This window comes from Periplaneta americana, chromosome 7, assembly GCF_040183065.1.
Source record: "Periplaneta americana isolate PAMFEO1 chromosome 7, P.americana_PAMFEO1_priV1, whole genome shotgun sequence".
NCBI classification, from domain to species: Eukaryota; Metazoa; Arthropoda; class Insecta; order Blattodea; family Blattidae; genus Periplaneta; species Periplaneta americana.
In genome coordinates this window covers 58,625,258-58,646,723 of record NC_091123.1, presented here as the reverse complement: position 1 = coordinate 58,646,723, position 21,466 = coordinate 58,625,258, and the positions used below count along the sequence as shown (strand labels likewise).

Below are 21,466 nucleotides of genomic sequence, written 5' to 3'. Positions count from 1 at the left end.
ATGGTAAGAATGTCAGTTAAGATTTGGTCTTGCTAAATGAACAGGATGAAATCGATGTGGACGCTGTGGCCGTGGGAGCCATTTTATCTGATTATCAACGAATCAGGGTTGAAAATGTGTAAGTATATTTTATTAAAGGAAAATACTTTATGCTGATCCCTTCTATAAAAGAGAGATTCTCAAACTCAGGGAAGGGTAGCACATTGTAACTGGTAATATATATTGGCAATTGATGTCATGGCTACAATGAAAATTTGTGTAAAATAATTTAAATTGGAATAGCGAAAAATCTTTTCTTTCAGAAATTGTCTAAATATCTCATTTGAAAATCTCATATACAAGGGAACAGTGTTTATGTTGAAATAAAGCATGCAATATGATTAGTCCCTCGTAGAGGAGCTTAATATGGTGTATTATATAACATAATTATGTTACCTCATTGCTGAAAATAATATATTTATATAACTTGTGCAAATAATGCTTTTTAACATGTAGGAACAGTGAGGTAAGATGATTTTTAAATGGTACTTATGAAGCGATGTTGTGTTGAATTTAAAATGACATTATAGCTATCATATGGTCGATGCTAAACACAGCATATATAATCTGTGCTGCTGTTCAGGTGTGCACGACTTGGCCTTGTGGCATTGGCCTACTTATGGCGTCGAGACCAAGGGGAGTTGCTGCAGGAAATGATAGAGTGTCATATTGAGGCAATTGTCATCAAAGTTGCAGCATTGGGACTTGATCCTTCAAAACATCTGGGGATGACAATAGCTGATCTGCAACCTCATATTGTGAAAATGGTAAATTATACATTACAATACTTAAAAACTGCTCAGTTCGAAACAAGTATTTTAATATATTTTTACCTGTAATTTGTTTCGTATTGGGCATTTGTATTGAGGGTTTAACAGGAAGGAATCCTGAGGGTGTTTTTCCTTGACATAAAAAAATTCCTTTACAGAAAGAAAAATACGGATTAAATATATGTGGCGAAGGTGGAGAGTATGAAACATTTACTCTCGATTGTCCATTGTTTATCAAGACTATTGTCATGTAAGTATGGCCCTCCCCAAGCCCACACATACATAATAGTAATATAAAAGTTATATTGTTTACTAATAATTTAAATTAATGAAGACCCTCAGAATATATTTTCTATATTTTTTAATAAATTAGAAATTTAACACACATTTTCCCTTTAATGTCCATTTACAGTGAAGAATACGACACAGTGATCCACTCTAATGATGCTATTGCTCCAGTGGGTTATCTGAACTTCAAGGATCTTCGGCTAGTTGAAAAGGAGGTGAGTTTTATAGTTACGAATATCTTAGTTCTTGGTTCATTAACCAATAATTGCACTATTTCTTACTATTAGAATAAAAAGTTTCAAATTTTCTTACTTTTAGAATGAAAAGAAGTTAATGTATGTTCATTATACATAGGCCAACTGGTTGGTTTTAGAGCGAAATTCATAGTTCAAATTAATTTTCAAATGATATACAAGTAAGAGTCCCGTGCCGTGGCGTCGTGGTCTAAGGCATCCTGCCTAGGACTCACGTTACGGAATGCACGCTGGTTCGAGTCCTCATGGGGGAAGAAATTTTCTCATGAAATTTCGGCCAGTGTATGGGACCGGTGCTCACTCAGCATCATGATGCACTTGGGGAGCTATGATAGGTAGCAAAATCCGGTTGAAAAAAGCAAGCTATAATGGCTGGGAGAATCATCGTGCTAACCACACGATACTTCCATTCTGGTTGGATGATCGTCCACCTCTGCTTTGGCATGTGGGCATGAGGCCAGCAGCCGGCTGGTCAGTCTAGGCCCTTCACTGATTGTAGCACCACGGATTATTATTATTATTACTATTATTATTATTATTATTATTATTATTATTATTATTATTATTATTATTATTATAGATGTAGATTCATTTTCCGGGCTGAGAGGCCGTGGTCTATTAGTTGGTTTTATACCAGACGTTTCGTCTGCATCTGCGGCAGACATCTTCAGTGGAGTGGTATCCGAGGTCGCAAGACTCTTCTCGGCGTACCTGAGGCAACTGATCCTGTGTCTGGTTGTGCGGGCGTATTTATAGTGCGGCTCGCGGGCCGAGGCCTGTTGTCGCTGCGGTCCGCGCCGCTTTGTTCGCTGCTCCCGTTCTGGGTTCCGTCCTTTTGTTGTAGTGGCTTCTTATCTGTTCTGTTTAGGACCGGGTACCAACACTTGTTTAGCTTTACGCCTTCTTCCTTGCGATTAAAGTTGTTGTTATGCTTATGTATTTCGATCGCTTCTCTATGTAGATGGGGGAAGAAGTGCGTCGTCGTGCTCAAGATGTCCGTGTCCTTGAATCTTATGTTGTGATCGCATAAGATTCAAGGACACGGACATCTTGAGCACGACGACGCACTTCTTCCCCCATCTACATAGAGAAGTGATCGAAATACATAAGCATAACAACAACTTTAATCGCAAGGAAGAAGGCGTAAAGCTAAACAAGTGTTGGTACCCGGTCCTAAACAGAACAGATAAGAAGCCACTACAACAAAAGGACGGAACCCAGAACGGGAGCAGCGAACAAAGCGGCGCAGACCGCAGCGACAACAGGCCTCGGCCCGCGAGCCGCACTATAAATACGCCTGCACAACCAGACACAGGATCAGTTGCCTCAGGTACGCCGAGAAGAGTCTTGCGACCTCGGATACCACTCCACTGAAGATGTCTGCTGCAGTTGCAGACGAAACGTCTGGCATAAAACCAACTAATAGACCACGGCCTCTCAGCCCGGAAAATGAATCTACATCTATAGACTCCGGCCGTGAAAGCCTACACTGCAAGATTATTATTATTATTATTATTATACAAGTAAGAGGTTGATTTGTTCGTACATATTTTACGTTTTTTCTCATTTAGTGACAGATACAATATCAAGAGATATGATGTGTTATTGTAGATTGTGTGATATATAATTTATTACTTGGTACTAAGATGGATGAAATTCAATTTATATTTTAAGGTGTCATATAATTTACTTTATAAGTCTTTGATTAAAACATAAACTAATTTTTACATTTGGGTTCTGTGTTAAATAGAATGTAAACCCTGAGAGCAGTATGTCCGAACGAATCTGCAACATCCCTGTCAAAACTTGGCTCGATCTCATCAGTGATCTTAATGAAGATGTGACTGAAAGCAAAATTGCGGATCGTGGTGATGTAGATGAGGATTCAGTGGAAGAGCCCCCACCTCCTCCATTTCCTCCAAGCAGTCCTACTCTAAAATCTGAAAGTAAATCCTTTATGATGGAAGAGTCATCTCTAGACTCGGGACTTCCAGCCCAATCCTCATGGGAAGACACACCTCTGCCAGATGTTCCAACAGCGAAGTGCAATGAATCGGGTTGGTGCTGGATTGGTGGCTTAATTGGCGAAGGAGAAGACTGCATTTTAGCTACAAGGCAAGCGCTGCGCAAACTAAACAGTAGGTACCTATGGGTCTATTTTCTATCAGATATTAACATAGATTTAAAGAAATGGCTTGTTGGGTAGAGATTTTCTCTGGGTAGTTTCCATGAGTACCAAACAGCTAATCAGTGTTTTTGCATATTCGGACATAATTCTTTTTTATTACTAAATTAGTTTTTTTTTTCTCATGAAAATATTTTCAAAACAATGGCGGATAATTGACTGCAGCATTCATTCATGTGCCTCCATCTAGGAGTGGCGTGCTAAAGTTGTAGTTCTTTTCTGCCATTGTAGCGTTGGTTTTGTTGCACCATAGGAGGCGAACTACATAACACTGCATGATAATGATGATGATTAATGAAGCAATAGTGGAATGCTAGTACCAGAAATGAAAGTACCCTGCAAAAACCTATGACCAAGCACTGTCCTTTGTTCACCATATGTAGAAAGTTGACACTGCATATTTTCAAAGGTTTTTTTTCTTCCTACCATCTTGGTGGTCGTATAGCTACCATGTTCATCTCTGCAAGTTAAACCCTGATTAAGGACATATAGTTTATGGATGAAAGAATCCAAAATAAGAGCTAGCTATGTTGATAAAGAAGGAAAGCAAATTTGTGGCATATTAAAGAACTTTACTTTTGAGAGATTAATGTTGTAAATAAAATTTAAAACACAGCCCTTGTACCATCCAACTACTGTTGTTACTTTCAGCTGCCAAAAGTACTGCTGAGTAACCTTTGATAGAGCTGTTTTGTATCTGAAAGTGGGAACAGTGTGAAAGTCCATCCGTTACTTCTTCTCGCTTATCATTTTACAAGAAGGTTAATGAAATCTGCTGTACATATTCCTCGACTCAGGCAATAGAATTCAACTCTGTCAGAGTAATTTTAAGAAGACATTGGATGGAAACAAATGACCCAACGAACTAACCAACCAACCACCAATCAGTCTTTTTGTATGAGTAGAAGGAGAGAGGAAACCCCATGTGAATGCTCATTACAGCAAGTTATACCTATTTTATAACTTCTTGTGAGGTTTACATATTTTAAATTATTTCTTTCTGTAATTTTGATAAATAACTTTTGATAAGTATTATAATGTAATACCATCTCATGATTGACATTTTACAAGAGCCATTCCTTCTACCAATTATTATGAGATTGTATAATGAGAAAGTATCTTAAGTATTGTTTTGTTTTTGATATGTGTTACAGAATTTATTTTGAGATAGATTTGTGGTAAGTTTTGCTTAATGAAGTATCGATCTGACTGCAGTCTGTTCATTTATAAGTTGCATAAATTTGAAAAATCTTTTAATTAAATCTGATTATCGTTTTTATATTTTGTCATATTAATTTCCAAACGAAAACGGAAAAAGTGGATGAAGAAAGAATGATACTGAAACTGATCAGAAAAAGAAAAAGGAATTAGCTATGTCACTGGTTGAGAAGAAACTGCCTTCTGAAGGATGCACTAGAAGGAATGGTGAATGGGAGAAGAATTTAGAGCAGAAGAAGATATCAGATTATAGACGACATTAAGATATATGGGTCATATGAAGAGACAAAGAGGAAGGCAGAAAATAGGAAAGACTGTAGAATGGAGATATATGAGAAAACTTTTGGGTATTTGAAAGATGGTAGGATAATATATAAAATGCACAGACAAACAAGTAAGGTATTTGACTTCAATTTTAAATTATATTTGTTAAGAAGATGTATATATAATCGGGTTTTCATAAATTCTCATGTTATAACTCTTGGCATATTGTTATTGATTGCAAAATTAATTTGATAATTACAAGAATACAGAAAAGCAGACAGTCCTTTTTTACAAGAAATGACTTACTCGATCACGTGGTCTTTTCCATTCATTCATAGTTTCTGCCAAAAGTAGGTCTTTCACTGCAAACCCAGCATTCTCAAATCTTCCCTCTTTTCCGCCTTTTCTTGATCTCTGCATACAATCCATATAACTTAATGTTGTCTATCATCTGATATCTTCTGTCCCGAAATTTTCTCCGTTCACCATTCCTTCCAGTGCATCCTCCAATAGACAGTTTCTTCTTATCCAGTAACCCAGCCAGTTTCTTTTCCTTTTCCTGATCAGTTGCAGCATTATTCTTTCTTCACCTACTCTTTCTAGTACATCTTCATTTCTTATTCTGTCTGTCCATTTCACATGCTCCATTCTTCTCCATACATTATTTCAGTCATTTCTCTGTGACCTTTCATGGCTTTTAAATTATTTATGGTAAGTGAGAAATTCTGACATCTCACTATAGAAAAATAAAAAATTTTACAGAATTTTTTTAAGCTTTAGGATTATCTTAACTTTACAAAGTAATTCGTGTTGAACCATAAACAATGGATTCCCTCCCATAGTGGAATAAAAGGTGATGAAGAAGCTGACTACTTGGCAAAAAAGGGAACAAAAATATTGAACACTTCAAAAGGACATTTATCCTTTCATTCTTCAAAAATCAAAATAAAATCTAGCTTCAAATCTAAATGACTTGTAGATTTAAAGGAATTAAGTAAAAGAAACAATGGGTGAAGGTATTCATAAATAAAAATAGCATACCAGAGTTACCATGCAGTGAGACTCACAGCATTCTGTGTAACAACACACCATGACTGTTTGGCAGAACACCTACATCGGATAAAAATAATAGCCTCACCAAATTGCATGCTGTGTAATGAAGATGTCATAATGAATTGAGAACATCTTAGAACGTGTGGTGCACTTCAGACCTATTGGACAAGATCGGGCAGACAACTTTATTGGGAAGCCTTGTTACAATGTACTTTAAAAGGAATGTTAAAAAGTTAAAGAGTCATCATTAGCATACTTTTTATGCTTATTCATCGAAGACAATGTTTATGGCATAGTTTTTTATTGACAGACTTGTACTTCTTATACTATTAAACTATGTTTGCATATTTAATTTTAAATTTCTTTATTCTCAGTAATTATTTTCATGTCATAAATCTCTTTCCTCTTAGCCATTGCAACAGACCAGTCATTAGCAATTGGAGACCTAGTGGCAGTGTCACTGTATGTTCGGGACATGCGTCATTATACTGCCATCAACTCAGAGTACCTGAAATTGTTCCGTGGGAGCAATCCACCTGTTCGGATTTGTGTGGAAGCTCCTCTTCCTCCAAGCACACCAGTTTTGCTGGAAGCTCTAGGCTATCGGTCATCTGACCAAGAAAATGAACAGAATGGACAGAGGTGTAAGAGACATACTATGCATGTCCAGGGAGTGTCACATTGGGCTCCAGCCAACATCGGACCATACAGTCAGGCAGTGAGGGTGAGTAGCCATTCTTATAACTTAAAAATTACGGTATGATTAATTATTATGAAATGTTACATCTTGGAAAGGCACTTTTGCAGGTGGATCTCGAAACAGTGCTAATAATTCTTATAATCCTTAAAAATGCAGCGCCCTTACCTAGATCTTACATTTTTGGCTTCAAATTAATTAAATTATGAAATAAGGCATCATTGCATCATGAAAAATTCGGGTATGTAATGAGGAAGAAAAGGTATTTTTGTATATTTCAAGATCATTGGTATCGCTTTGTATAACATATTTAATTAAGTATGCAATAAAAGGTAAAGTCATCCCCATTACAGGCCTTGGAGGTCCATAAGATGGCTCACAGCTGTACAGACAGACAGACAGAATTAATAGTAGTAGGGATATCATTCCTATTGTCCACTGTCTTTACCCTAACAAAATCTCCCTGGTACTCATTTTTGTTAGAGTCTGAGTCAACTCCAGGGCCATAGTGCGGCTGGATCAATTAGATCAATGGAGAAAGTCTATGAACCCTATTGGGAATCAAACCTGCGACCTTCCTGCTTCCAGCATTATGCCTTATCCATTATGCTACTGCGCACCCCAAGTATGCAATAGCTATTATATTTTCAGAATATTGGAATTAGTAATATTGCTGGCTAGAGTTCTGTGTCATCATTCTCTGTGCCTAGTGGCAGAGTTGCTATAATAGCTATATAGCCCTCTTGGCAACACATAGGAACATATTTTGATGTGCATTTATTATCCGAATTCCCAGCCATGTAAACTCACGTAAGCAGTAGTTCACATAATGAAAAATTATGAACCGATCTGAAAATATATTGTGTATTCCTTTTGTTACTGGAAAATTTTCTGTTATGAATGGCGATCTTGCTGCGTCTCATTTGTATCATTCTCGGCCCAATATACATGAAAGAATATTGAAAAGGAATACACACGCATTATGACACGACTTTCGAAATGAAGCTAATTGTAAAAAGTGCTGTCCACCTGGAACCGTAATAATTACAAAGACAAACGGAGTTAGGTGTTTATAAAATGAATAAACTAGGAACGAAATACGTCACATAATTGTAGTCTTTGTAGTTTGCACTTTCAAATATTATTGTATGTAGTAATGACTCAAGATATTTGTGTTGGAAACAGTATGTAGACCTACAGTGTGCGTAGTAATAGAGAACTTTTTTTTTATTGTAGAGAAGGTGTGAGATATGAATCTTCGAAATTAAAAATCGAAAATATTAGTTACAGTGTTCCAAATGATAAAAATGGTATTTTCGTTTTTTTTTTTATTTATTATATCAGTTATAACATATTTGGTTTTAAGTTTATTGTTGTAAAGTTTTTTATTTATTATTATTATTATTATTATTATTATTATTATTATTATTATTGTGTTGTTGTTAACGTCCATTTTAATTATGGGGCACCTGGCATAGTATTTTGAATTTCTGGTATCATGATAACTCTTTCTATTCTATCTCATGATTTAATATATTATTTACAAACGACATTCAGAATAAGCTCACTATAGTGGATTCACTCCAGAAGAGAATTTGACTGCTACATGGAAAATAAAAGTAAGTTTTTGGAAATGCAATTTCAGAAAAAATATCACTATTCAGACTGGCATAATACTAATAATATTAAAACATAATATTCAGAGAGTGGAATTTTCTTTTCCTGGTTGGGAATGAACACAGAATACAGAAGTTGGAGAAAAAAGTTATAAAACCAGAAGGGGGGAATTTCCCGGCTTCTCAATGTCAAAATTCAATTTTGCTGCTCATAATTATCATTGAAACTAATGAATTTCACCACTTCAAAAATGAAATTCTTTATAATGCCAGAGTGGAGTCAAATAGTTTCATTAATAATATCTGGATGCAGAAATGTGTATAAAATGTTAGTTGGGAGACCTGAGGCAAAAAAATATCTTTCGGGAGGATAATATTAAAATGGATTTGAGGGAGGTGGGATATGATGCTAGGAACTGAATTAATCTTGCTCAGGATAGGGACCAATGGTAGCCTTATGTGAGGGCAGCAATGAACTCCAGGTTCTGTAAAAGCCATATGTAAGTAAGTAAATCATATCTGGAAGCATGAACCAACACTTCAACTAGGAAATCCAAAGCAACAAATATGGCAATAAAAATATTGCAGAACAAGTTAATGTCTTTAATTGCTGATAGTGAGTGATTTCATGTACATATGTAAAATATTTTTAAATATTAAAAAGTGTGTATGTGGTGTGAATGTGTACGTGATTGTATGTATGGCATGTGTGTGTGGTGTGTGTGTGTATGTGCGCGCACATGCATGTGAAGAAAGTGAATGCATGGGAACAATTTATAAGACAAGTTTGTTTTCATTTTAATGTTTGAATCACAGACAAAGGTAGTAACTTTTAGAGGAAGAAATGAGGTAGGATTACAAAAAAAAAAAAAAGGTTTTCTGTATGAAAAGTCAAAGAAGTATATATGCAAGGAAAAAATGTATTTTCTAGGATTGTAAATCTTTGAGTGTAGGTATATATTTGGAAAGAATATCAATTTGTAACAGAAATGTTACGAATCTTGCAAATTATGTATATACATTTTTATTACTTAGGAAGAAAAATAAATTTTGGTAGACCCAAAATAAATTGAGGCAATATAAATATTGTATAGGTGTTCTGTGGAAAGTAAAATTATAAATCCATGTTTGAAGAACATAATATGTTACTAGGTTTGGTTAAGTGAAACGTGAAACACACTTTGTGAAAGAAAATATAACTTGAATAATTATTAGCACGAAAATTGTTATATAATGCTTATCTGTGATATCTTGTTTGCACACAAAATGCAACTTCGCATACAATGTGAAGAAATTTGACAAATACTGAAATGGAATGAAATTGTTTATATTTTGTGTATACTTTGTGTTCGAATATCTAAATATTTGTTTTCTCTGTATCTTATCTTAGTTCTTTCTAAAGTGTAATTTATATGTCTAGTGAGTTGAAAACGTAAAAGAACACAGCTTACAAAATGACTGCAACTTTGCTCTAATACGAAAATAAGAAATTTCACGGAGAGTTGAGAAATGGTGGTCAAGTCCTTGAACTATGTCTTTCATTTGATGCAGAGTTCACAGCTTCAAACTTGGTTGTGAACAGTGGATGTTTAAGGACAGTAGAAATACTTAGCTTAATTTTCTTTTCAAAGAAAGTAAAATCGAGGGTCTCATGTTTAGAGATTAATAATAATAATAATAATAATAATAATAATAATAATAATAATAATAATAATAATAATAATAATAATAATAATAATAAATTAGAACTCAATTATCCGTCACCCTATTAACCAATTGGTGGATTATCCGACTTTTTCTGTGGCTATTTTTTCTTTTATTTACTGCAGAAGAAAGTACGAAGTTCTGTACATTTTGTTAGTATGTATTTTTTCTAAAGAGGGTTATTACAAGCCTTTAGCATTACACAGTATGTAGTAGGAATGCTTCTGCTGCCGGCAACAGAAATAATTACGTGTGGGAGGGGATGTATTTCCCAACATGTAAAATAGTCACTACTTGCTTTGAAACAAAGCTTAAGATCTATATTAATATTATTAACCTAAATAACTAAACGAGAAATGGCAACTAATAATGCAAACACTAAATACAATTATAAATGATTAGACAAAGGCTGTAATCGACACATCTAGTAACTTATTAGGCCTAATAATACATTTCATTTCAAATTAATGGCATGTAAAAGAATTCTGTAACTGTATGGGAGTACTGCAGGCAACATTTACAGACCTATATTTCTCGTCGAACAGTTTGTATAATTATACTTATTGGATAGCTGCTGCATTTGAAAATATAATTAAATAATAATAGTAATAATAATAATAATAATAATAATAATAAATTATTATTATTATTATTATTATTATTATTATTATTATTATTATTATTATTATTATTATTACTATCATCATCATCATCATCATCATCATTATTCCCAAAATTGTTTCAAGAGATTCATTGTGTTTTCTTATTCTGGCACTATAATGAAGTTGGAGGTTTTAAATTTCGTCCAGTGTTCTTTCTAGTAAAACTATGATCCTTCATTTCATGTGCCTGTTCAGCTGCATGCACTGTTTGGAGATGGTGAGTAGAATATGACAGCAAAGAAATAATGAAATGAAAAAAGCAAGGGAGGTCGAACTACTCGAAAATACCTGCCCTGCAAGTAGTTTCTTCATTAAAGATCTAAGGAAATTTATCAGAAATGAAATCCCGTTTATTTGGAGAAAAATTTTTATTTAACGTCTTTAGAAGAAGAAAATTCGAGAAGAGAGAGTAATTCGTATCAATAGCACTTTTCGAAGGCAAATAACCCACAGAACTAAAATATTAAAGAATCGCTGATTTAAGAAAAAAGTTTGATATCTTGTTGAGTGTTTTCATGACAAGTCTTCATTGCCTTTATCTTGCACTCTTCTCCATCTGCATCATATCTTCGAAACTGTCAAGTTTTATGTTCAGAAATTTGTAATCTAATAAGGAAATTGTGAAGAAGTGAAGTATTTGTAATATGATATCAGCAGACTGAAGTGGGAGATAGGGATGTATCTTACAAATGAAAGTTTGGGCATCACTTCGTAAAAATGTGAAAAAATACAGTTTAATGTCGTAGATCATGAATTTAGCCCACCTGTCACAATGCAATCTCAATTCATGACATTCATTTCGCAGTTTCACATGATAGATAACCTATGATGTTTAAAGAGAAAAACAGAACTAATTATTAGATTTAGGAATGGAACTTTACTTCTTATAAGCTAAAAGAAATTACGTTTCTTTCTAATAACAAAAACATGTAAAAATTATCTCACATATTGTCATCAAAATATTAGTAAGTGAAACCACTGGAAGGATAGATATTAGTACAAGAAGAGAATTTAAGGTTGCTGATATATTTTAATTTAATTAATTTATTGTAGGTTGGAGACATAATATATGTTGCTGGTCAAATTGCTTTGGTTCCTGGTACCATGCAATTAGTAGAAGGAGGTGTAAGAAAGCAATGTCGTCTGGCTCTTCGCCATGTAGGAAGAATTGTCAAGGCCATGGATCCTAATACCCAGCTCAGGGACGTTGTGCAGGTATGTGTAATCTCCATGTAAACATGTCTGTTACTTCTTTTATCACTGTTCAGTGGAATGTACACAGCTTAAACATACAAAGTTTCTTGCTCAGAGTGCCTTGTAACTGACATGAAGACAGATTTTCCTTAACTTTATAATCTGATAGATAAATCTTGCTTTAAATGTTGTCATTGTAACTAATTTTTCAAAGTTTAAAGCAGGTAATCATGCCTGCTGATCTGGAGTTGTGCTTGGGCACGGGTTCGATTCCCGCTTGGGCTGATTACCTGGTTGGGTTTTTTCCGAGGTTTTCTCCAACCATAAGGCAAATGTCAGGTAATCTATGGTGAATCCTCGGCCTCATCTCGCCAAATACCATTTCGCTATCACCAGTCTCATTGACGCTAAATAACCTCGTAGTTGATAAAGTATCGTTAAATAACCAAGTAAAGAAAATAGAAAGAGATCACATTATACTGGTGTGTGGATAAGCTTCAGGGCTTCTACCGCGTTGTCTTGGTGTTATTGGCTGATGTTTCGACCGCTGTATTGTGGCCATCTTCAGAGCAGTTGTTGCCAACAAGCCCTGAAGCTTATCCACACACCATGTACACCAGCCGCGGAAGCCTACGCAAACATCACATTATACTGTTTGAACAAATTGTTTCACTATAGGCTACGTGGCATGTCCATTAAGATTTTATTGTAGAAAAAAAATGCACTTGAAAAATTCAGAGATGTAAATTCTTTTCCTTTTTTATTAGGGTATCTGCTATGTAACTCACCCTTCTTACATCCTTGAAGCATGTCGTGAATGGGAAAAGAGAACCAACAATGCAATTGTTGATTATGTAGTAGTTCCTCAACTACCTCGTGGTGCGTTGTTGGAGTGGCATATTTGGGCTCATCGACACAACAATCGATTTGAATGTAAGTAATAACGATATCAATTTAATATTCATTGTGTAGAAGGGAATAGTGCCAAAGATTTACGGAAAGAATGATTACACCAGCGTTGGTTATTATTATTATTATTATTATTATTATTATTATTATTATTATTATATGCGTGTGCACTTGTTGAGTGCAGCATACTTTGTTGAAAGTAGATCAATTCGTTACTAGTTTCAAATTGAAGTAAATGAAGTAAAATAATAGTATGCATAGTTTATGCAAATACATTATCTTTTTAAGTAGAAAGCTTTTTTAGCTATGGGAAAGAACCTAAGCTAGTCTATATGTGAGTGAAAAAACAGGATTTGTTGGTTGATTTTTTTTAGTTTATATACATAAACAGGTTTAAAAAGTATAAACATCTTCCTGTGCCGAAAGCTATGTCAGTATAATTTTTATTCTCACCCCTCTCTATCTTCCCACTCTCCTTCTTCTAGTCCATTTTCCCTCGTTGATTTCCTAACATCTTCTACCCATGTAGTTTTTGGCCGACCTTTTTCTTTCTTTCAGGGGGAATTCAGTCTAATACTTTCCTAGGTAATCTCTGTTCTGGTCTGTTATTTCCATCATACTTTAAATCTTTGGATTTTTAGCAGTAAACTTTTTTTCAAAGCAAAATAGGTTAAATGATCCCAAAAGCGGCCATTGGAAAACACCATTTTTTTTTTCAATGAATAGGGAGCTGGTCTATTGCATCAACCCCCAACCTGGAGGACCAGGGATTAAATTTCGGGTTACCTTCCCCTAGAACAATTGAGAACCTAACATTCCAAATGTGCTGAGTTCCAAAAACAACTTTCTGAGATACTGATGAAAAACACACTGCGAAATGCATGTTGAGGTACCTACAACACCATATTTTGGCGTGCAAATGAGTCACTTGCAGTACGACAAAGACAATTTAGTATGATATTCTCATATGGATGTTCCTCCCTTAGATTGAATAAAATGAAATTTGAAAAATTGACACTTAGCACATTTAGAATGTTAGGTCTTCAGTTGCTTTCACCACTGCTTACGAGGAATTTTTACCTGATCTGTTTGGTCCACAAGAGGTATTTGATTTCCTTCCTACCTCTCATAACTGAGGGGCATTCCCCTATTTTAGCTTTTTGAAGTTAAAATTGTTATAAATAGCTTAAAATTAAACTGTAATGATTTAGATGCACCTGAAATCCACGTGAGAGGAAGGAGAGCTCAGGCAATAATAAAGCTGTAACATCTCCGGCTCATATAAATAATGGGATTCGATCTGGTTTTATATTAATTGTTGTTGAAATAAAATTAACTGGGAGAATTCTTCTCTGTACATAATCTTTCTTAAAAATGAAATAAGTTTCTCATGTATTTGTCATCAAGTCATTTGGACAGTAGAGAGAAGGAACTGTATGTCCCCTTTACAAGCCAAAAGTACATGCTTTCATAACCTCAGCACTAGAACATGGTGGGTCAGGACCACTCTCTGACTGCCTCTTACTCCTGGGAAAGACACTCAATTTGACAGGAGGTTGCGTGAACTGGAAGTTATGGGAACGAAAAAAAAAATCCTGTTACCATCCGGTATTGAACCTGGGACCTTCCAGTCCATAGCCAGTTACTCTACCAACTGAGCTACCCAGATACTGTCTCAAATTCATTATAGGTCAAGTTGTTAGCATCATACACCCCTTCCTTTTGCTCCCAAGAAAAAACTCTTCTACTTATTTCATGGAAGCTTGAAATTGTTAAGTGTGTCTATATAGAATTGAACCAGTGTATTTTCAGTGCACAAATAGCTGTTCTATTAGTTGAGATAACTCGACTTTTACTTCATTTTAAGTACAACATCATCTGTATAACTTTTAATTTTATTTGTTTTGATGCAGGGGTGTACGCAAGTAGGAGGTTATCAGATTTGAGCCCCCCCCCCCTTGAACTTAAAAAAAAAAACATGTTTAGATTTGAATATTTTTTTTTTTTATCCATAATCCTTTTCCCTTCTCTAATTTTTCACTGTCAGAGTAACAAAATGTACATCGACATAAGGCATAGTCCTTCTACTCCTTCAATATAATCTCTGTGCTTGGTGCTGTGGCACGTTTGAATTATAACATGCTATCTTTATTATAGAGAGACCTAACGCCTAGTACCAACCTTGTTAATAAAATGAAGCTGACACAATATGAAATTTAACTTATTGTGCAAAGGTTGTTTTGACAGTTCTGCAGTGCAGATGTTAAATATTGTGCATTGTCGATTTTAAACTCATTTTAAGAGCAGTATTTACCTGACTTTATTTATTTATTTTGTTAAGTTTATTTATACACGCTTTAACATCTGTGGTCATATTGCGTGTTTAGAATCTGTGGGTATACCAGTAGGCCGTTTTCACTATTGTTGAGTTCCTGTTTCTAGGCTTTGTGTTCATGTGATAGATTATAGATCTGACTTTATTGTGAAATATTTGTTTAACTTTTGTGCATTTGACAGTTTATATTTTAACAACAACAACAATAATAATAATAATAATAATAATAATAATAATAATAATAATACACAAAATTTAAAATACCGATAATGTAAATTGTAAACAATTTAATAATGACCCCTCTCCTTGACAAAATTTTGCATACGCCACTGTTTTGACGTAGAACTGAATATTTCTCCTTACTAGGTATAGGAGTTAACATGTTGGGACTTGACTGTCACATAAAAATGCAACCCCCTTTCCCTTGTATTCCTCTTGTTCTCCTTGTCATCACCTTGTTCTCTTTATATTTCCCTTGCCATCCCCTTTTTCTCCTTGACTTCCTGCACATCACATTTGGTTTGAGGCCTATTATACTTAGTGCATTGGCATGGTCTTTGTAAGAAATTTGGACAGCTTGCAGTGCAGCCACAACATATCATACTTCTCATATCATCGTCCTATTCTTGCCATATGATTCCATTAAATCTGTAGTGTGCTGTGATTTGTCGCCCAATAAAATGATGATTGCACATTCAACTTCGTTTCATTTCTCGGTACTATCCACACGTAGTTTTACTTAAAGATACCGTATGCAACATAGTAAAACTATGAACTTGTCGACAGATGATAGGAATATATGCATGAAATGTAGTTTTCTCTTGCCTGCTACGTAGGCTGCAAATTTACGTCTTTTAGTTGATATTTGAAAAATAATGCTTAACTTTTTTATCTTATAAAATTGAAATATGTTTATACTGGGAATCCAGATTTGACATAAAAAATTTATGAGGATGAATTAAATTCATTACTATATTCAATGAACTATTTTGTGTTATGTATGGCTTATGGAATGCTTCATAATTATGTACTACTATTTTACAGATGAAGAAACTGGATGCTGTGTGGGTGGTTTCAGGGTATCAATCCGAAGGCGATGGAATTATGAAAATAATGTGTCTGCAGTAGTCTGTTATGTATCAACAGGTATGTAAAAGCTATTGTTTCGTGTTTTGTCTTTCCTAGTTAGTTTATTTGTAATATATATAACATTATTACACAAGTGTAGAATTGATTTTTTGTCTACGTAATTTCATTAAAATTATTTTATGGAAATTATTCATCATTGTTGTAGAGTCATAACAGTTCAGTTTTGTGAATACAGTAAAACCCCGCTAGCCAAACTTCACGTAACTCAGACCTGGCTTAACTGAAATGGTTTACTAAAAATACGTAACATGAATTTTTTCTTAAGAAAAAAAACTTTTCTAAAATATAACTGCATCTTATGTTCTGAAGGTATTTCAACATATGACAGTGAAACAGCTACAGTCTTGTTCTCACTTCATAGCAAGATTGCAAATATGGGCGAATGCCCTTTAAGGAATATAGTAGGTAGAGAAATCTGCTTTCCACACTCTCATTTCACGTGTTTTTTTGTTCAGTAGGAGCCAGAGAATGTATGTTTGTCTCACTGAATGAAAGTTATTCTTTGTTTATGTATATATCTTTCGTTCCATTTACCCCTACCCCAAGAATTATGGAACTATTTACATCTCAATGATGGGCGACAATTTTTTCCATACGTATTCACTTCTGTGATGTTGTGTTACTGCACTACCGAAAATAATACCCAAGGATTATCTGAAAAAGCATGTTGTCCAAAATGGCTCCGCCCTATTTAGTTTGGGTAAATGGGATTCTATTGTCTTAAGACTTAACATCATTAGAAGATGCTTTGCAGTTACCGGTAATTGAAATAACATTAACCACTAGTAGAAGAGATTTATTTTAGTAGGTTATTTTACGACGCTTTATCAACACATTAGGTTATTTAGCATCTGAATGAGATGAAAGTGATAATGCCGGACTCATTTCACCAGCATTATCACCTTCATCTCATTCAGACACTAAATAACCTAAGATGTTGATAAAGCATCGTAAAAAACCTACTAAAAAAAAAAGTAGTAATAATAGCAGTAACAATAGCAGTAATAGCAACAATAACAGCAATAATAATAATAATAATAATAATAATAATAATAATAATAATAATAATAATAATAATAATAATAATAATAAACCATGGGGACTCTCTAAGAATCATTTTCCCTCTCTCACTCTTAAAGAGGGTTGCTCATACGATTTTTGACATCTGACAATCCCTTGGAGGCACTATTGTCAACCTGTGAAATCCCTGCACTTCCTTTAATTGTGGAGGATTACTAGTCTCACAGTGAACATAAATCAGTAAAGTAACATGTGAAATCTTTACTCGCAGTTCGAAGCATTACATACAGGATATTCCAGACAATTTGCACGAACATTTTTTAATGAAATGTTGAGTAAATGGAAACTATAGTTATTATAGTTGAAGAAAACGTTTAGCCTGTGAGGAGAACAAAAAAATGGTGAAATCCTCTGATCCAAATTGCTTTACATTTTGTGAGGAGGCATCACCAGCAAATGTTTTATTAATAAAGTGGTGGAGGAACATAGCAGCAAAGAAATGTTGCGAAAATAAAACTCAGACCAAAATATCTAATTACCGGTACTTTAAGTAGATCTTATTACTGTAAGTTGTAAACAATAAATTTTTAGAGTACCTGGATAACTATACAAAGATTTTTTAATCATAATATTTTTTCCCTTTGCAGATAACTGAGATTTCTGGAATTTACGATTTATCCACAAAATTCCATATCTGAAATCATCTCCACCTTCATTGTTTTGGATAAACGGGGTTCTACTGTATCATAATTGTGGCTTATCTCCTCATCTGACTGGGCCTCTAAACTGTATTTTTAAATTTCTTAAGTGTAGAAGAGCAGTAGTGTCCTTGTGTACATAATTGGACCTCCAAATAATATGACATACTGTATTACAAATAATTTACTAAATGTGTTTCTGTATGAATTTTACAGGTACCTCTAATTCAAGTACAGTAATGGTGGAGGAAGGAAAGGAACCCCTCTCACCAAGTCAACTGAGTGACGAAAATATGTCAGAAATTCTGTGTTATGCTTTGTCCAAACTCCTCCGTAAAGCGGCACCTACAACTGTATGTAGTCTACGCATCTTCTGCAAGATTGGGAAAGCACCTTCACCTTGCCGGATACAGAGTGTGCTCAGTAAAGCAGAAGGTTTTAACATTGTTCACAGCATTGTGCCAGTTTGTCACCTTCACAATGCACAAACTTTTCTGTCAATATGTGGAGTCAGGCATAACTGAGAAGCCGTATACTGTGACTTGGAACTTACTCTGGGATATTATTCACTTAAACTGTGTTAGAAGTTAATTCTTGGTTAAGGGTGAATCAAATTTTGTCTTGCGTGCGCCCCCATGGAAGATAGATACATAGTACTATTCTGCTCCGCATAGCAAGCAAACTGCTTCGACCTCATAGTTCTTTTAAGAAAGCACAACATTCAGCCTGTGGTTGATATAGGTCTGTGGTTCTTTTTAAGATGTATTTAAAATATACTAGCATTGAATAGGTGATGGTAAGCCACTTTACCAGTACATTTTACAATGTATTTAAATATTTAGCAGCACACTGGGTGATGGCATACTTGATGAAAGTAGACCATTAGGAGTTGTGCTAACATTTACTGTATTTTTTTATAACTGAAAGGATTCTTTACAAAATCCTCAATGGTTCAAAAAATATTTCAGAATAGTTTTGGGATTTATTGTGTGTTCCGCCAACAATGATGTGCAGATAAATGGAGCTAATGCTTAATTGTTAATTTTTCCTCTCCCATTTCTTGGTGGGGCGCACTACATAGACGTGTGTATGTTTGTGGTTATGAGAAAATGAGTTATTTGTTTTCAAGGAATGTTTGGAAAGCAGTAATGAATGGAAGTTATAAGAAGATTAAGGGTGAGGTAATTACTTATACTACAGTCAATGCTTGTTAAAACACCAGTTTACTTGCTAGTGATAGTAGCCTGCAGCTGGTTTCAATCACGACCCAAAACAGTTCAGGAATTCATAAAATGCTTGAATTGCACCATAAAGTAAATGAGAAAAATATACATACACATATTTGTGCATATGTATGATCATGTATGTGTGCATGTGGATGACTGAGTGTGTGATCAAATGGAGTGGTCAAGAGATGAGGGTAGGAAATGGATTGACAAAATTTTTTCATCTACAGACAAAATTATAAGATTTCTACCCCATCTTCTGTCATTTCCGAGCCTCTGTTAACATATTATTACAAGAGATGCTAAATGCTCAGAATTTTGAGTTAGAACTAAATAGTGTTATATATATATATCTAGGTTAAAAGAATTTTAATAACTCAAAATTTTGAGGGAAGTATCTTGCGAATGCCATGTACGTGCGATTAATTCTGGTCATTTACAAGCAAGTTTCAACGCACGAACAAAGTCAATTGTTATTGAGTACTTTACATGGATTGTCAGCAAGTTGTTGTTTCACATCACACGAACAACAATTCTTCTTTCAAACTGGCTGAATTGATATAAGCTTTATACCTATCACATTTTGCTCAAATAGGTTGATTTTTATCTGATTTTTATTTGCTTTTATTATTTTTTATTGTAGTATCTTCTAGACTCTTATCGAAGATATGTATTTTGAAATTGTGGAAGTCCATCATGCATGAGTGGGGCTGTTGTGACCTTAACACCTGGAATGTCAACCTATGATGTCCCAATATTTTGTTTATGTATAAAGAACTGTTTCAGTTGTTCCAATCATATGATAAACCATAATTTAATTTGATAATGAAATGATTTTGAAAATAAATGTTATTTTTGCCTTTAATTGCGTGCTTAGAAAAGCCATTTGTGAATCAGTGGTATTGGTAATTGCAAAGTAACTTAGAAAATTTATACCATCATCAGATTCAGAGTTGGAGTAAATAGTCCTTCCTCTTCCTCATCATATTTTCCATTATTGCACATTTACTACCTCACTGCAGTTACAGAATTATTTATATGTTTTGGATTATGAAATTCAGTTTCCTTTTTACAGTTCAATTATTTTTAGAACACAAATACGTACAATATGATCCTCACATAAACATCTGTTGTGCAAGTGTGATGTATTAGGAATTTGAATTCATGACGAAATAATCTGCTGTTTGATATATGGTTTATACATTCATGTAAAATAAGAAGAGAAGTATGTTTGTACATTAAAGTTTCAAGAGAGAAGGGTCTGTCAAATGAAAAATATATTTACTTTGTCTTTTCTAACCAGAATACACATGCTCTAAGGAAGAATATGCATTCTCACTTACATAGCTTTCTTGTCTCTATGTGAAGAATACAGACTTTCTTTGAATCTTGAAAATAAAGTCTTTTATAATATTTCCATTACAAAATCCCTTTATGAAAATGTTTGTGATGTTATAAAGTTACCTTTTCACTAAAATAGTAACTTTTTTTTTTTAAGAGGATGATATATGTGTTCAATTTCTTTTAAGTTTTACCGAGGTCTATAGAGATACGGAGGAGCTTATCAGTGGGACGCAGAGCATTTCTAAGCACTTTAGCCGAAGTAGGCTTTTTGTGCACTCGCCATAGAATGAGTTGTATGCGAATTATATTTCCCAGATAAGCCAGCTCCATTATTTACACCACACATTCTGCTTCAGCTATCAAATCCCTATACCATACCTCTGGTGGTGGTCTTCCATATCTCACAGATATACTTGAGTTGTCATGTCCCCATCAGGCAAGCAAGAACCTGGAGTGCTTTGGTGCCTCTTATGAGTCCTCTACGTAGAATTCATCACCACTGTCATCTACCAATCTTTGGACAAACTGCGAGGAACACTCATCATGATGGACGATTGATTTCGCATCATGCAGACACAAGTGATGCACTATTTTTCGAAATGGAAATAATAAAGAAAGGCGGAAATAGTGGAGAGTACTGGTGTAATGACGAGGGAAAAACGGGAGAACCCTGAGAAAACCCTCACAACCTTGGCTTTGTCTACCACAAATACATCTCTGCCATTGCTGAGCTTTGAACTCGGGTCCACAGTCATTGTAAACCAATGTTTTGCCAGCTGAGCTACTAAGGCAGCTTGTACTGAAGTATAGTGCAAGAAAGATCGTCAATTTCTGAAGGTGT

The 21,466-nt window shown here is 34.6% G+C and overlaps 1 protein-coding gene across 1 annotated transcript in view; it reads left to right on the top strand.

Annotated features, from left to right (window-relative positions):
* The window catches only part of LOC138703137 (uncharacterized), a 33,993-nt gene extending 13,285 nt beyond the window's left edge, over positions 1-20,708 (top strand). The window contains exons 4-13 of the mRNA XM_069830765.1: positions 45-118; positions 623-806; positions 968-1,059; positions 1,222-1,312; positions 3,102-3,489; positions 6,482-6,795; positions 11,804-11,965; positions 12,712-12,877; positions 16,233-16,334; positions 18,272-20,708. Coding sequence (XP_069686866.1) covers positions 45-118; positions 623-806; positions 968-1,059; positions 1,222-1,312; positions 3,102-3,489; positions 6,482-6,795; positions 11,804-11,965; positions 12,712-12,877; positions 16,233-16,334; positions 18,272-18,579 — 1,881 coding nt within the window. The 3' untranslated portion in view covers positions 18,580-20,708. The remainder of the gene's footprint in view (positions 1-44; positions 119-622; positions 807-967; positions 1,060-1,221; positions 1,313-3,101; positions 3,490-6,481; positions 6,796-11,803; positions 11,966-12,711; positions 12,878-16,232; positions 16,335-18,271) is intronic.
* Positions 20,709-21,466: the final 758 nt, after the last annotated feature.